Source organism: Nomascus leucogenys, chromosome 22a (genome assembly GCF_006542625.1).
Source record: "Nomascus leucogenys isolate Asia chromosome 22a, Asia_NLE_v1, whole genome shotgun sequence".
NCBI classification, from domain to species: domain Eukaryota; kingdom Metazoa; phylum Chordata; class Mammalia; order Primates; family Hylobatidae; genus Nomascus; species Nomascus leucogenys.
In genome coordinates this window covers 140,989,288-141,002,198 of record NC_044402.1, presented here as the reverse complement: position 1 = coordinate 141,002,198, position 12,911 = coordinate 140,989,288, and the positions used below count along the sequence as shown (strand labels likewise).

The 12,911-nt window shown below is 55.5% G+C and overlaps 1 protein-coding gene across 1 annotated transcript in view; it reads left to right on the top strand.

The window, feature by feature from the left end:
• LOC115832305 overlaps positions 1-12,328 on the top strand; it is a 37,620-nt gene extending 25,292 nt beyond the window's left edge. Inside the window, exons 2-4 of the mRNA XM_030802320.1 lie at positions 6,445-6,646; positions 6,830-7,016; positions 7,245-12,328. Coding sequence (XP_030658180.1) covers positions 6,445-6,646; positions 6,830-7,016; positions 7,245-7,838 — 983 coding nt within the window. The 3' untranslated portion in view covers positions 7,839-12,328. The remainder of the gene's footprint in view (positions 1-6,444; positions 6,647-6,829; positions 7,017-7,244) is intronic.
• The last annotated feature ends 583 nt before the right edge of the window (positions 12,329-12,911 follow it).

The window sequence follows — 12,911 nt, the reverse complement described above, 5'->3', positions numbered from 1 at the left end:
TTCCTTCCTTCCTTCCTTCCTTCCTTCCTTCCTTCCCTCCCTCCCTCCTTCCTTCCTTCCTTTCTTCTTTTTTTTTTTGATGGAGTTTTTCTCTTGTCACCCAGGCTGGTGCAATGGCACGATCTCAGCTCACTGCAACCTCCGCCTCCCAGATTCAAGTGATACTTGTGCCTCAGCCTCCTGAGTAGCTGGGATTACAGGCTCCCACCACCACACCTGGATACTTTTTGTATTTTTAGTAGAGACGGAGTTTCACCATGTTGGTCGGGGGGGTCATGAACTCCTGACCTGGGATTAGAGGTGTGAGCCCCCACGTCCAGGCTTAGTATTATTATTTTAATTAGAGATGAGGTCTTGCTATGTAACCAGGCTGGTCTCAAACTCCTGGCCTCAAGCAGTCCTCCCAGCCCAGCCTCCCAAAGTGCTGGGATGACAGGCGTGAGCCACCGCGCCCAGCCATGTTCTTCCCATTTCTTAATAACTGTTGAAGGATGTTCACCTGCCAGGATGGGGTCCTGCCCTCTCCCACCTGACTTTCCTCATTCTTTTGCAAAGCAGTCTAAATTTCCCCACAATCTGTTGTTTCAACATAACTTTTTCCTTTGGGCCTGAGGCCAGAGACTATAGCTTGGACCTCCCAGAACCCAGGATTGGTGCAATGTCAGGATTCAGCCCAACATCTTCCTTACCTTTCCCTCTGACCTTCCCATCGGTCATGGCCCCAAGGCAACCACCTCGGCCTCACTACCCATTGGCTCAGGCTCAGAACCTCTCTCTTGCTTTCATTTCAGCTTTTACAGAAACAATAACTCACAGTGGACCCATACGAAGTGCCACTAGTGATGCTGGAAGTGCTCCCAAGAAGCAGAGAAAAGTCATGACATTACAAGAAAAAAGTTGAATTGTTGGATATGTACTGAGGTCTGCAGGTGCGGTTGCGCCATTTCAGAGGGATGACAGAAAACTTAATGATATTGATAAATACAGTACAGTACTGTAAATGTCTTTCCCCTTATGATTTTCTTAATAATAGTTTATTTTCTCTAGCTTACTTTATTGGAAGAATACAGTTTACAATACCTATAACATATCAAATAAGTGTTAATTGTTTATGTTATCAGTAAGGCTTCGGGTCAACAGTGGGCTGTTAGTAGTTAGTAGCCTACTGTAGTAAGTGCCTCCATGGTAATAGCTTGTCATTGTAATTGTCAGAAATGAGAGAGTGGTCTTGCAGACTGTTTTCTCTGCCTTTACAGTTTGATAAAACTCTTGCAGCTGAAAGTGGAATTCACTAGAATGACCCTGACTCACTGAAAAATGTGGTTTGGAAAAAGGAGCAATGAGAGGGCAGGGGATGAAGGATCTCTCTTTTACCTTCACTCTCTCTTAACTTTTGTTTTAGCTTTTAGGGAACACAATAACCAAGAGATTGCATATATAGCTTGGTTTTTGTTACTTTGTATTTCCTTATTCATCCGGCCAGCCAGTTCCTGGGAATTTGGATCCATCACTTCCAAATTCGGTTGGAAATTTTTACCTCCTGTAACTGACCACAGCAGGGCTGCAGTTCCACACCACACGTGACCCGTGGCCATCCAGAAACCAGACGTCCTTCATCCCCTGCCCTCTCATCGATCCTTTTCCCAAACCACACGTTTCAGTGAGTCGGGGTCATTCTAGTGAATTTCACTTCCAATTCCAACTCCAACCCCAAGAGCTTTAGCCAAATGTGAAGACAGAGAAAATGGTCCTCAAGAGCACTCTCACTTCTGACACCAATTACAAGTTCCAGGAACCCCACACCACCCTCAGGTTCTGTAATTTGATAGAAAGACTCATAAAACTCACTGAAAGCTGTTATACTTGTGGTTACAGTTTATTACAGAAGAAGGACACAGTTTAAAGTCAGCCAAGGAAGCTGCACAGGGCAGAATCCAGGAGGACAAGAGGCTTCTGTTGTCCTCTCCCTGTGTGGTCAGGCCAGTTTTGCTCTACTGGCATGTATGTGTGGTGGCAAGCCTGCAGCATGGCCAGCTGGGGAGGCTCACTTGATGCCCTCTGTCCAGAGCTTTTACTGGGGCTCCAATATGTAGGCGTGACTGATTGATTGGTTGACTGACTGATTGCTGACATAGCTGACCTTAGTCTCCAGCCCTCAGGAGGTTGAGCTGTGTGACCAAAAGCCCCCACCCTAAATCACATTGTTGGTCTTTCTGGTGGTTAGCCCCCACCTAAATACTATCAAGTGTGGCCCACCGCCACCCTAAATCATCTTGTTAGACTATCTGGCATTATCCAAGGCAAACAAAGGTAAACAAAGACACTCCTATCAGTCATGGCATTCTAAGGGCTTAGACATGACCTCGCAGAAGCCAAGGGAAGGGCTAGACATCTTTTTGGATAAGGTTAAATTCTTTACCGCGCAATGCGTGAGATAAAAATTATGGAAGAAGGAGTTTAGGATTCCCAGAGCATCCTCATGTCCCTGATGCTGCAGGGGGTGCGTCTGCCAGAGGCCCCTCGCAGTGATGGTAGCCTGAGGAGCAGGAGCACCTGGCTGTGGCAGGTGAGGTCCGAGTTCCAGGGCCCAGGGTGGACCACACATCCCAGGCCCAGGAGCCAGGGCCTCACGTGGGCCCACCCCAGAGGCCGGGCACCAGAACTCAGGCTGTGGATCCTGTGTTCCTGGAACCACCTATGGCTTGGCTGCCCTGATCCAACCCTACCACAGGAAAGGGCGCTGCTGACCCAGCTCCGTCCTCTCCTCATCCCCTTGCCACATATTAGAGGGTCCTAAGGGTTCTGGGGTGCAGCTCCTAGGAAGAGGACTCTGTCCTTTTCCAGATTCCAGAAAGGGAGGAAGACACTGCTAGGAGTCTTCCCCCCTGAGGGTGCCCTGGCCCAGAATCTCCTCCACTGAGGAGCAGAGAAATGTGTCTACACCAAGAGCTGTCCACACAGCCTGACAGCAGAAGTGTCTCGCCTCCAAGTGACCCCACTTTCCAGTGAGCCCACTTCCAAAGATCCAGAACCACAGCAAGACGCTTTGCTTTCTGCTAAAGCAACGTTGATTTTTTTCTCTGTTAGTTCTGTGGCTACTGAGTGATCATTCAGCCACTGAAGTGGAAATCTAACAGATTACTTCTTCGATAATGTCCTGCGGGTTCCTCAAACATGACTCCCCGCGATTAAGGACTTTAATGCTCTCCCATTAGCGGGAAGTGTAATCACATTATTTTGTTGTTGTTAATTAGTGTAATAAAGTTATCCAGAAACACAGCAAGAACTTTGTCTTCTAAAATAATTTCCATGTTTTTCTCTTTTATTTTTTTCTGTTATTATTAAGTGGTTACACAATATCTCAAATGGAGACCTAATGTAATTTTTAGGGTAGTGTTTTATAAAGGTACATTATGTAAATGTGAATCTTAGTAAACCATTTCCACATTATTTGATTTCTGAATACTGCAAGAAGCATATTTGTGTCATTGTTATTTAATAAGTCTCTTCATCCAGGAACCAGAGGTCCTTCATCCCCTGCCCTCTCATTGATCTTTTCCCCAAATCACGAGTTTCAGTGAGTCAGAAACCCATTTTCCCTCTCTTGTGAGCTAATATTGAACCTCCTATTGGAGCTAATATTTATCCCCCTCATGTGGAGGAGAAGCAGCTGGAGGCCTCATTCTCCTCCAGTTAATCTTCCTGGGATGTTCTGCTCGGAGGCCATCCTAACCTTAACACAACAGGGGCCCGGGGGCCCTGAGCAGAGTTCAGGGGTCAAACCCGCCCCTCTTCAGCCCGTCCTGCCCTCTCCTATGGTTCCACTGTGGTAGTGAGGTGCTTACACAATTGGTCCTATTGAAGCCGGATGGAATTCTAGTTCTTGGGGTGGTGATTTCTACATGAAGCTCATTTGGAAGTGAATTTCCTGGGGGCACTGTTTCCTTTCCTTCTGTTCTGACAAGGGAAGGACATTATTTGGGTGTGGCCGCCCTTTAAGACCCTGCACCAGGGAAGTTCAGTGAGGGTTTTATAGGAGCCGTCTCACATCTGGGGAGATGGAGAAGCACTGTTTCCTTCTATGGACCCAGAGATGAATATACAGTAGTTATAAGACCAATTATGTTCAACTCACTAAAACTTGATTTTTAGGAATGTTTGGGAAATACTGTTTCCACAAAACATCCTTCTCTCGACCATCCATCGCGGGTGCTGGGGGACCTGGCCTCACTGCTGCCTCCCTCCCTCCTTCAGTCCTGAATCCAGCTCTGGAGGAGAAGCAGCTGGGGGCGGGGAGGGGAGGTGACACCGTGCCCCGAAGGCTTAAAAAGACCGGTGACTGACAGCGGGGATTCCTGAGCTCACTGGGCGGCAGGTAAGAACAGCAGCAGCATGCTGGAAATTCCCTCCTCGTGAGAATAAAACTGACTGAGATCCTGGGGACCCAAAGGGCCAGCTGGAGTGGGCAGCAGCTTGCTGACATCACGGCCAGAATTTCCACCTCATGTTCATACTCACTGCCCCTGAATCAGCATATGTGACCCTGCAGAGGCACGAAGACACAGCTGCACGTGCCCAGGGGACATTCCAGACCTCCTCTTTCCCTCTGGCAATCACCCGCTAATCCCAGAACCCACCCCAGACCTTTCCTAATGACAGCACTGCCTTCAGGCCAGGAAGGGGAGATGGATGTGAGCTGCATCCTGTCGCCTTGTTGCTGACCAACAGCAAAGCTTGTCTTTTCTTAAACCTAGTGCCACAGTACCGGCTTCTAAGCACATCTGGAAGCCAGCCCCATTCACTGTCTTCCCCAGGCAAACCAGCTGCCCAGACTTGCTTCCCCAAAGCGCCTCTCCTCTCCCAGGCCGCTTACCCTATCATCTCTCAGGACCAGGGCGTCCCAGAGCACGCTTTAGGGGGTGCCTGGAGTTGGGACAGGGCCACTGGACATCCAGCGGGGACCCTGAACTCAGTTGCGACCCCAAGGGCGTGGGGGTCTGATCTCCTCCAGCGAATCTCCCCGGGGCACTCTGCTGGGAGGCCGCCCTAACCTTAACATAACATGTGCCCAGGGGTCCCTGAGCAGAGTTCACAGGTCAAACCCACCCCCCTTCAGCCTGTCCTGCCCCAGGCAAAACAACAGTGACAAAGACTTCCCAGGATCCCTGACAACCCTCCCTGCTATGTGGCCTTCACCTCCTGCTTCCTATGTCTGGTCTTGGGTGTGGAAAGGACCTCAGAGGTTAAACTGTCACCGCCACCCCCTCTCTGGCCACCTCTGCCCCCAGCCACTGCCTGGCCACACTCGTGACAGCTGGAGCTGATAATTCTGCTTCCTTCAGGGCAGAGTGGGCACTGGCCTGGAGACTCCAGTGTGTGCTGGGGCGCAGGCAGCCACGGCTGTCAAAGCTGCGTCAGTGGGGCTGCTGTGTGGCTTGGACTCAGTCGCCAATGTCCACTTCCCTCCAGTCCTCAAGCACTGTCAGAGCTTGTCACTAGCAGGGACAAAAGTCATACCACCTGTGGGGGCACAGGCCTCCTTCACAAGGACCGCGGATGGTCCTACAGGGATGCTTGCCGCTGAGGGGGCAGACACAGGGCTTTCACCACCTGGAATTCGGAGCCCCTCTCTGCCTTCCAGTTCATCCCAACCCCCCTATTGCCCCATTCCAGGCCCACATCCCCCTGAGATGCCAGAGCGTGTGTCCTGTTTGTTCTTGGCCCAGAGCTTCCTGCCCCTGCTGCGTCACTGGCCTTGCCCAGGACTGTACCCGAAGCCTGCTGCCTGACGCTTAGCAGCTGATCCTCTCAACACCTCAAACGGTAGATTCCGTTCACAGGACACTCTTGGCACTTAAATTGCCTTCATATTTTCACCCCAACCCTTAGAAAAGCTGGGCTTGGTCCTGTACGAACCAATTCCGCTACTGCGAAGCTTCCAGCTCCATCAACGAAACCCAGCTCATGGAGAGAGGGTGTGACAGGAGGCCCCGCGCGGCCACGGGCAGCTGCTCTGCTCAGGATAGGAGCGGGCGGGGCATTGAGTGCGCCCACAGCAGGAGCCAGAGCCTCCGCTCAGAGGACACTTGCTCGGCACCAGGGGCCGCTGGCTCCGAGAGGAATGACGCATCCCAAAGGCCCCTGTGCTCCTCATGGGCCACCCCTTCCGGGGGTGCTGCTTCTGCGCTGGAAGCCCAGCCATTCTCCCTCCTCCACTCCCTGGCCCGAGCTGTCAGGGACACGCACAGGGCTCCAGCTGCCTCTTCCTCTGGCCAAGGCGGAGCGTGGGCTTTGGCCAAAGATTCTTGCCACGCTTCCATAAACACTACAGCTCATGCAGGGCAGCTGGGAAGAGCCTCCAAGGCAGGCCCTCCTGGGTTGGGACGCGCAGAGCCAGGGTCTCAAACCACGACCAGATGGGCCGCTGCCTCTTTCTGTAAACAGGGTCATGGGAGCTCAGCCTGGCCTTTGTCCGCGCCATCCTCCGCTGTCTGAGGCCACCTCCGCCCTCTGCCGACAACGTGGGCGCCTCGCCGAGGAGGCTGAGGACATTCACCGACCGGCCCATTACATTAGAGGCTGCTGGCCGCCGACGCAGACCCCTGGCCTCGTGGACCAGCAAGCACGAGGGGCGGTTTTGTTTCTGGTGAGCGCCCGCCCCGCAGGTGTCTGGTGAAAAGATTCCGTGTCGCATCCTGCAGCAAAGGAGCCAGGTGCGCAGCTGCAGTCCAGCTACGGACAACCTTCTGCAGGAGACCTTGGGAAAAAGCAGAATTTCGACAAAGGGCAGCTCTGACATCACTGATGTGTGTTCTCTGTCTACTTGCAGCTGCCGTGGCAGAAGGGGGCACAACCAGAAGAAAAGAGCCTTCACTTGCCTGGACACCCAGGACACCCAGCCCGCAGCCAGGCACACCACCGTGCTATTGTGTCTCCTGCTGGCTACAGACAACGTCACAGGAAGACATCGTCAGGAGCCTGTGTCTGTGAGGAAAGAAAGCGAAAGACACCATCAGGTATCTGCAAAAACAGCCCTGGCCCAGGTCAGGGACTGTTTTTTGTTCTCCGGAGACAGCTCCAGCCTGGCTTTGTGCCGCCTGCCCATCAAAGATGACGCATACCTGTCACCACCTCCCATCCCTGACACACCCAATCCACAGCCAACATCTGCTTCTTCATAGCCTGCCCTGTCAGCCAACACAAGCCCACTCCTGTAACGAGTCCTCCTGCCCTTCTCTACCTAGAGGCCTCATTGCACAGCATTTCCCAAGACGTGCGGGCAACCTTTCGCTCCAGCAGGTAAGAAACCTGGCACTGGCTGTTGGCAGGTGCCTTCCTGGCAGGTTTGGCCGGTGGGCATCCATACAGGTGACAGTTCTGTCGAAGGCATCACTGTCACACGGCATGGTGGCCATGCATCCCGTCCCCTCTCACGTCCAGATCCCGAAGACAGTGCTGCGTCATTCCGCTGGGCAGCGGGCTGTTCCTGGGACCCTCCAGACCCTCGGACTACTTATTTGAAGTCTAAGATAGAGCTGCCGCGACATTTTGGCTGTGAATTAGTGACCATTTGGGGTAATATTAGTCTAACGTTTGGACAGTGGCAAAGACAGGGACCAAGGTCTACAGCCCCAGCAGTTCTCACAGGGCTGAGACTGGAGAAGCACTGGAAGCTGACTCGCAGATCACCTGAAGGGAGCATCCAGGCAAGCAGTCGTCCCCCGCCTGGGAGCCACCCCAGGAGGCCTGCCGCCCCCTCGGAGCTGGGAAGTGGGAATCGTCCGCCCACTCTGCCACCCAGGCTGTGCTACCAGCAGGGAAGCTGTGCCCAGCCATGATATCAGGTGGCTGAGCCCCATCTCCAGGCCTGAGCCTGGCCTGGAAGCCTCAGTCCTTAGGGCCTGGTGCTGGGGCCCCAATTCTGAGGTGGGCCTCAGTGGCGAGTCCAGGCTACGGCTCCTTCCTAAGTCAGACCCTGCGATTGTCTTGGGGAGCAGAGCCAGGGGCAGAGAGACACCACCTCTCCCCAGCATGGCTGAGAATGTAAGGCAGGAGGCTCCTCCCCTCCCTCCAGGTGAGCAGCAGGCAAGAGGCTCGGGGCAGAGGGGTCAGGCGCTCAGGGGAATGTCTCCCGAAGGCTTGGGGACCACGAGCCAGGCTGACCTCCAGCCCATGGAAGCAGAAGGCAAGGATGGCTGGGGCTGACTCGGGCTGACCACCGTCCCCAGCCCCACCCGCAGCACTGCTGAAACCCAGACGGGCTGGCTCTCCCCATCCCCCACGGCAAGGCTCTGGGGTGACCCCTGCTGTCTGGGGCAAGTGGAGACTCCCGTGGCCACAAAGCCACAGAGACGACCGGCTCCCCGTGTGAGACAGCCTTGCACAGGCTGATTCTGACAGGCAGTGTGGGCTCCCATGTCCTCAGGGCCAGGGCTGGGATGAGGGTTGCAGAAGCCAGAAGGTCCCTGACCTCCAACATCTTCCTGTGTAGCTGAGGAGGCTGAAAGGGGCCCATGGCTGTGCCCTGTGGGGCGGGGTGCTCTGCTGATGCTCTGGGCAGGATTGTGGGGGGTGGTACAGGAGGAGGGGAAAGAAGGGGAGAGGAGAGAAGAGGGGAGGGGAAGGGAGGAGAGAGGAGGGAAGAGAGGGAAGAGATCTGCAAACAGTGCAGGGGCTGGTGCGCCTGGGGGAAGAGTGGGGCAGGGCAATGAACCTGGGCCTCCCCCAACTCCTTACTCCCCTCACCCAGGCTCACCAGAGGCTGTCGAGAGCACCCACCCTGCTCCCTCGCCTCAGGCGTCCCCAGCACATTTCGAAGCCCCGCAGCCAGCAAGAGTCCCTTGGGACTGCCTCCCACCTGGGCTTCCCTCCGGAACCCACTGCCCGGTTGTTAGGGAAGCATCTGCGCTAATCCCACAGCTCAGCCATGCCAGATCCTCAGAGCGGGAGTAAATGGATCCTGAAACCCACGGCTGCTGTTGGGGGAGGAGGGGACCTTGGGGTTGGCTCCCAGCCCCTCTCTAGCCCTTCCTCTGAGGAACCAAGCCACGGGGGTCACGGACAGGGGATTGGGCCACTCAGCTCAGCCAGCCTTGAGTGTGAGGACCATGGGAGGCACCATACCTGTCTGAGCCTGGAGAGGGCTTCCTAGGAGGAGGTGTCACCAGGCTGAGCCTTGAGAGTTGAGTTGGTCCAATAAGTGGGCAGCCCGATAGATGTAGGGATGGCGGATGGCTTGGTGTGCCCAGCATCTAGAGATCGAAGGCCAGAAGTGGTACATGGTGGGAGTGGCTTGAAAGCAGCTCTGCTTCCACCCGTGAGGACAGTGGTATTCAGACCTCTCACTGTGGGAATCTTCATTAAACGAAAGCTCACCTGGAGTCCCTGTCCAGGAAAGAATGGAACAGATGATCGCCACCACCCACTGTGTGCAGCTCTGTGCCAGGCTGTGCTGAGCCCTGGAAATGCTCGCCATGGCCTGTCGCACCGGCCATGCACCCTTCTGCAGATGAAGGTGAGGCACAGAGAGGGAGCTTCCCCAGGGTAAGCAGGGCAGGGTGCATGGCCTCTCTGCTGCACCACCCCTCCCTGGAACAGCTCCTAAGTGGAGTGGGAATTCCGCAGAATCCCCAGGACCTGGCCAGCAACAGAGGAAAGAGTGGTCAGATGGGAGACAGAGAGGGCTGGGGGCTGAGGGTACTGGGGCCGTCGGGGCACGGCCTGGCCAATAAGGAGTCAGGCCACCTGCCCTGCCCCTCCGCCACCTGGCTTGACGAGCCGGAGGGCTGTTGCTTGTTGGGCTGGTTTCAGGTTTTCATTTCTTAAGGAGAATCCAGGTGATGGGCAATGCGTGGAGCAAAAGGAAGGCAGAAAGGCAGGTGGGCGGAGTGGGGAGACTGTGGGGCGTGCATGCTGCAGGGCCGCCCTCCCCGACCTGCATGCATCTGGGCTGGCTGGGGAGTTCCAGGGACAGCAGGCCGGCTGCTCTTCAGGGGAACCTGTAGACCCTCGGCCAGCAGCCCCCACTCTCCTTCCCTGCTGGACACCGGAGTCTGAGCCAATAAGCCAGACCTGCCCTGGACCTCGGGGTCCAAAGAGGGCTTTCAGGGAGGGCTGACTGTGTGTGGCCTGAACACACAGTCCTGGCAGCTGCAGCTGGTGGGGGGCAGGTTCCTGGGCCTGGCAGGGTTGGGGGGGGTGTGGCAGCCTCTGTGATGTGCTGCACGGAGGCCCCTCAGGACTGAGGCACACATGGCTCACCGGCCTGCTCATGACCAAAGACCCCTCCGCACATCACCTTTGGTGACGCAGCTCAGCGGAGACAGCTGTGTCCAGAGACTATCCCAGGGTGGTCAGCTCCAAGGGTCATCTCAGCTCCAGAGCATCCCGGGGTCACAGTGAAGTCGCTGCCTCGCCTGCCCTTTTTCGCGTGGTGTTCGCAAGAACACCTGGGGAAACCCCTGCGTGCAAACTCCAGTCCCAGAGGCGGCAGCCCCCTGGGGGACGGCAGCTGGGAGGGTGGCTCAGTGCCGGGCCGAGAGGGCCTGAGGGTCTGCTCACCTGGCCAGCAGCCACAGTGCAGCAGCAGGACTAGCCTCGAGACCCCAGCCAGGCCGGCCTCCAGGAGACAGGAGGTGAGGAGAGCAGCGCCCCCTCCCTCTGCTGGTGCAAACCTCGGGAGGTCCAGGGACATCGGGAAGACACACGCCCTTCTGTGAGCCGTGGGGGCGGAGGGGTGCGGGTGATGCCGCAGGCTGGCACCGGTGGGCCCGGTCAGGAACAAGTCCATCTGACAGCCAGAGGGCATAGGAGAGGCTCTGAGAGCAGGGCCCGTGGCACCTCCTCCACCCCCGAGAGGGTCTCCTGACCAGCGGTGCCCATCTCTGCCCTCTCCTGTGCTCTCTGGCTGGCAAGGTCGGGAAGCCTGACATTCCCCAGACCTCCTTGCTGACGGGGCCAGGACGTGGGTGGGGAGGTGGGGGCTGACCTTCCCCAGGGCCAGGTGAGGGCCCCACGCATGGCTTCTCTGTGCGGGCTCCAGCGAGGTCAGGCCTTGCGTGCCATCGTCTAGACGGCTGTTCTGGGGAGGCAGCCCCGCGTTACACTGGTGTCCTGGGTGCTAGACACTGCACTCCACCCCCCTGCCTCAGAGCAGGGCCCGCTCAGGCCAGGCAAGGCACTGCAGCTGCGCTGGGCTGACGTGGAGGCCACAACCGGCCTCAGAGCCCCCATATTCCTTTCCCAGGCCTCCCAAACGTCTCAGGTCTTACTCCCATTCTGCTTGAGGAAGTTTCTTTTCCCTGCACTGACCCCCGATGATACACTCTCCCACACAGAAGACTAGAGATGTATTCTTAGGAAAAATTCCACAGGGCCTGCAGATGGTGGGGACTCCAGGGACACCAGGCACAAAAGCAGGTGCCACTGGCTCCCAACTGAGTGTAGGAGCTTCAGTGAAACACCTGCCCACGGTCAGTACCGAGGCTCCTTCTACCCAGACCCGCTTCTCCCTCAGACCACCTGCAGCCAGGCTCCACCCCTAGCAGGAACAAGAAGAACCTTCATGAAGAAGCTAAACTGTTCCACAGAAAAGGCGCACAGACACTGGCAGCCCGGCCAGCTGCCCCCTCGCCCCATGACTGATGCTACCTCCTGGCTGCCCAGGCTGACCGCAGCTCTCTCCTGGACCATTGGAGCCTGGATGGCCAGGGATGGAAGAAGCTGCCTGAGCATCTTCAGCAAGGAAGGAAGGTCAAGGAAGGAAGGAGGGAGGGAAGGAAGGAAGGAAGGAAGGAAGGAATCAGAACAAAGGAAAACGAGGAAATCAGAGGAGACAGAGTTCACAGGGAGCAGAGGGGACTTGAAAACATGTGTCAGCAGAACCCACCCAGCAATGAAATGAAGGAAGCAGAGTGCAGCCGTTTGGATGGGCTCTGAAGTCACCCCGCCGGGGAGGACACTGCAGAGTGCTCACACATCGCAGGCCCCATCCATGTGGAGCCCCAGAAAATGCAAAGTGGGGGATGCAGCCAATCAGTGGAGGGGCCACAGGGCAGGGGGAGCTCTGGGGACGACAGCACGGTGACAGGCGATGGGCGGAGGCGTTGGTCCAACGTATCATGCTGTGCACCTTAAGTACAGCTTACTGTGCAGAAGTTATACCCCAATACAGTTGTTTAAAAATGAAATAAAAAGCCAACCGTAAGTGACGTCCCCAGAGAGACCTGAGAAGACGGGGCATCACAAAGTGAGAACAGGATAGTATTTTTAAAAAGGAATGATCAGGCTGGGCGCAGTGGCTCACGCCTGTAATCTCAGCACTTTGGGAGGCCGAGACAGGAGGATCACTTGAGGTCAAGAGTTCAAGACCAGCCTGGGTAACATGGGGAAACACTGTCTCTACTAAAAATGCTAAAAATAGCCAGGTGTGGTGGTGGGCGCCTGTAATCTCAGCTACTTGGGAGGCTGAGGTGGGAGAATTGCTTGAACCCAGGAAGCGGAGGCTGCAGTGAGCCGAGATCACGCCATTGCACTCCAGCCTGGGTGACAAGAGTGAGACCTCATCTCAAAAAAATAATAAAAATAAATAAATAAATAAAAAGGAATGACCAAAAACCAAGAAAGGACTCTTGAATAATCACTGGAATAAAAGTTTAGTAAAACACTTGGAAAATAAAGATGAGAAGATATCCCCAGAAGGCAGAACAGAAGCTCAAAGAGATGGACAAAAGGAAACAAAAAATGAATCAATAAGGAGCAGAAGGTCGGTCTAAGAACTCCAAACTCCGGCTCACGGAGGGAGGAAATTATCTGAGAAGGGAATCAAGCCCAGACAGCTGGGGTCCTCCGATTGGAAGATACACCGCTTTCCCAGCACAGTAACGGAGTGAAATTCCAGCCTGGTGCGCATC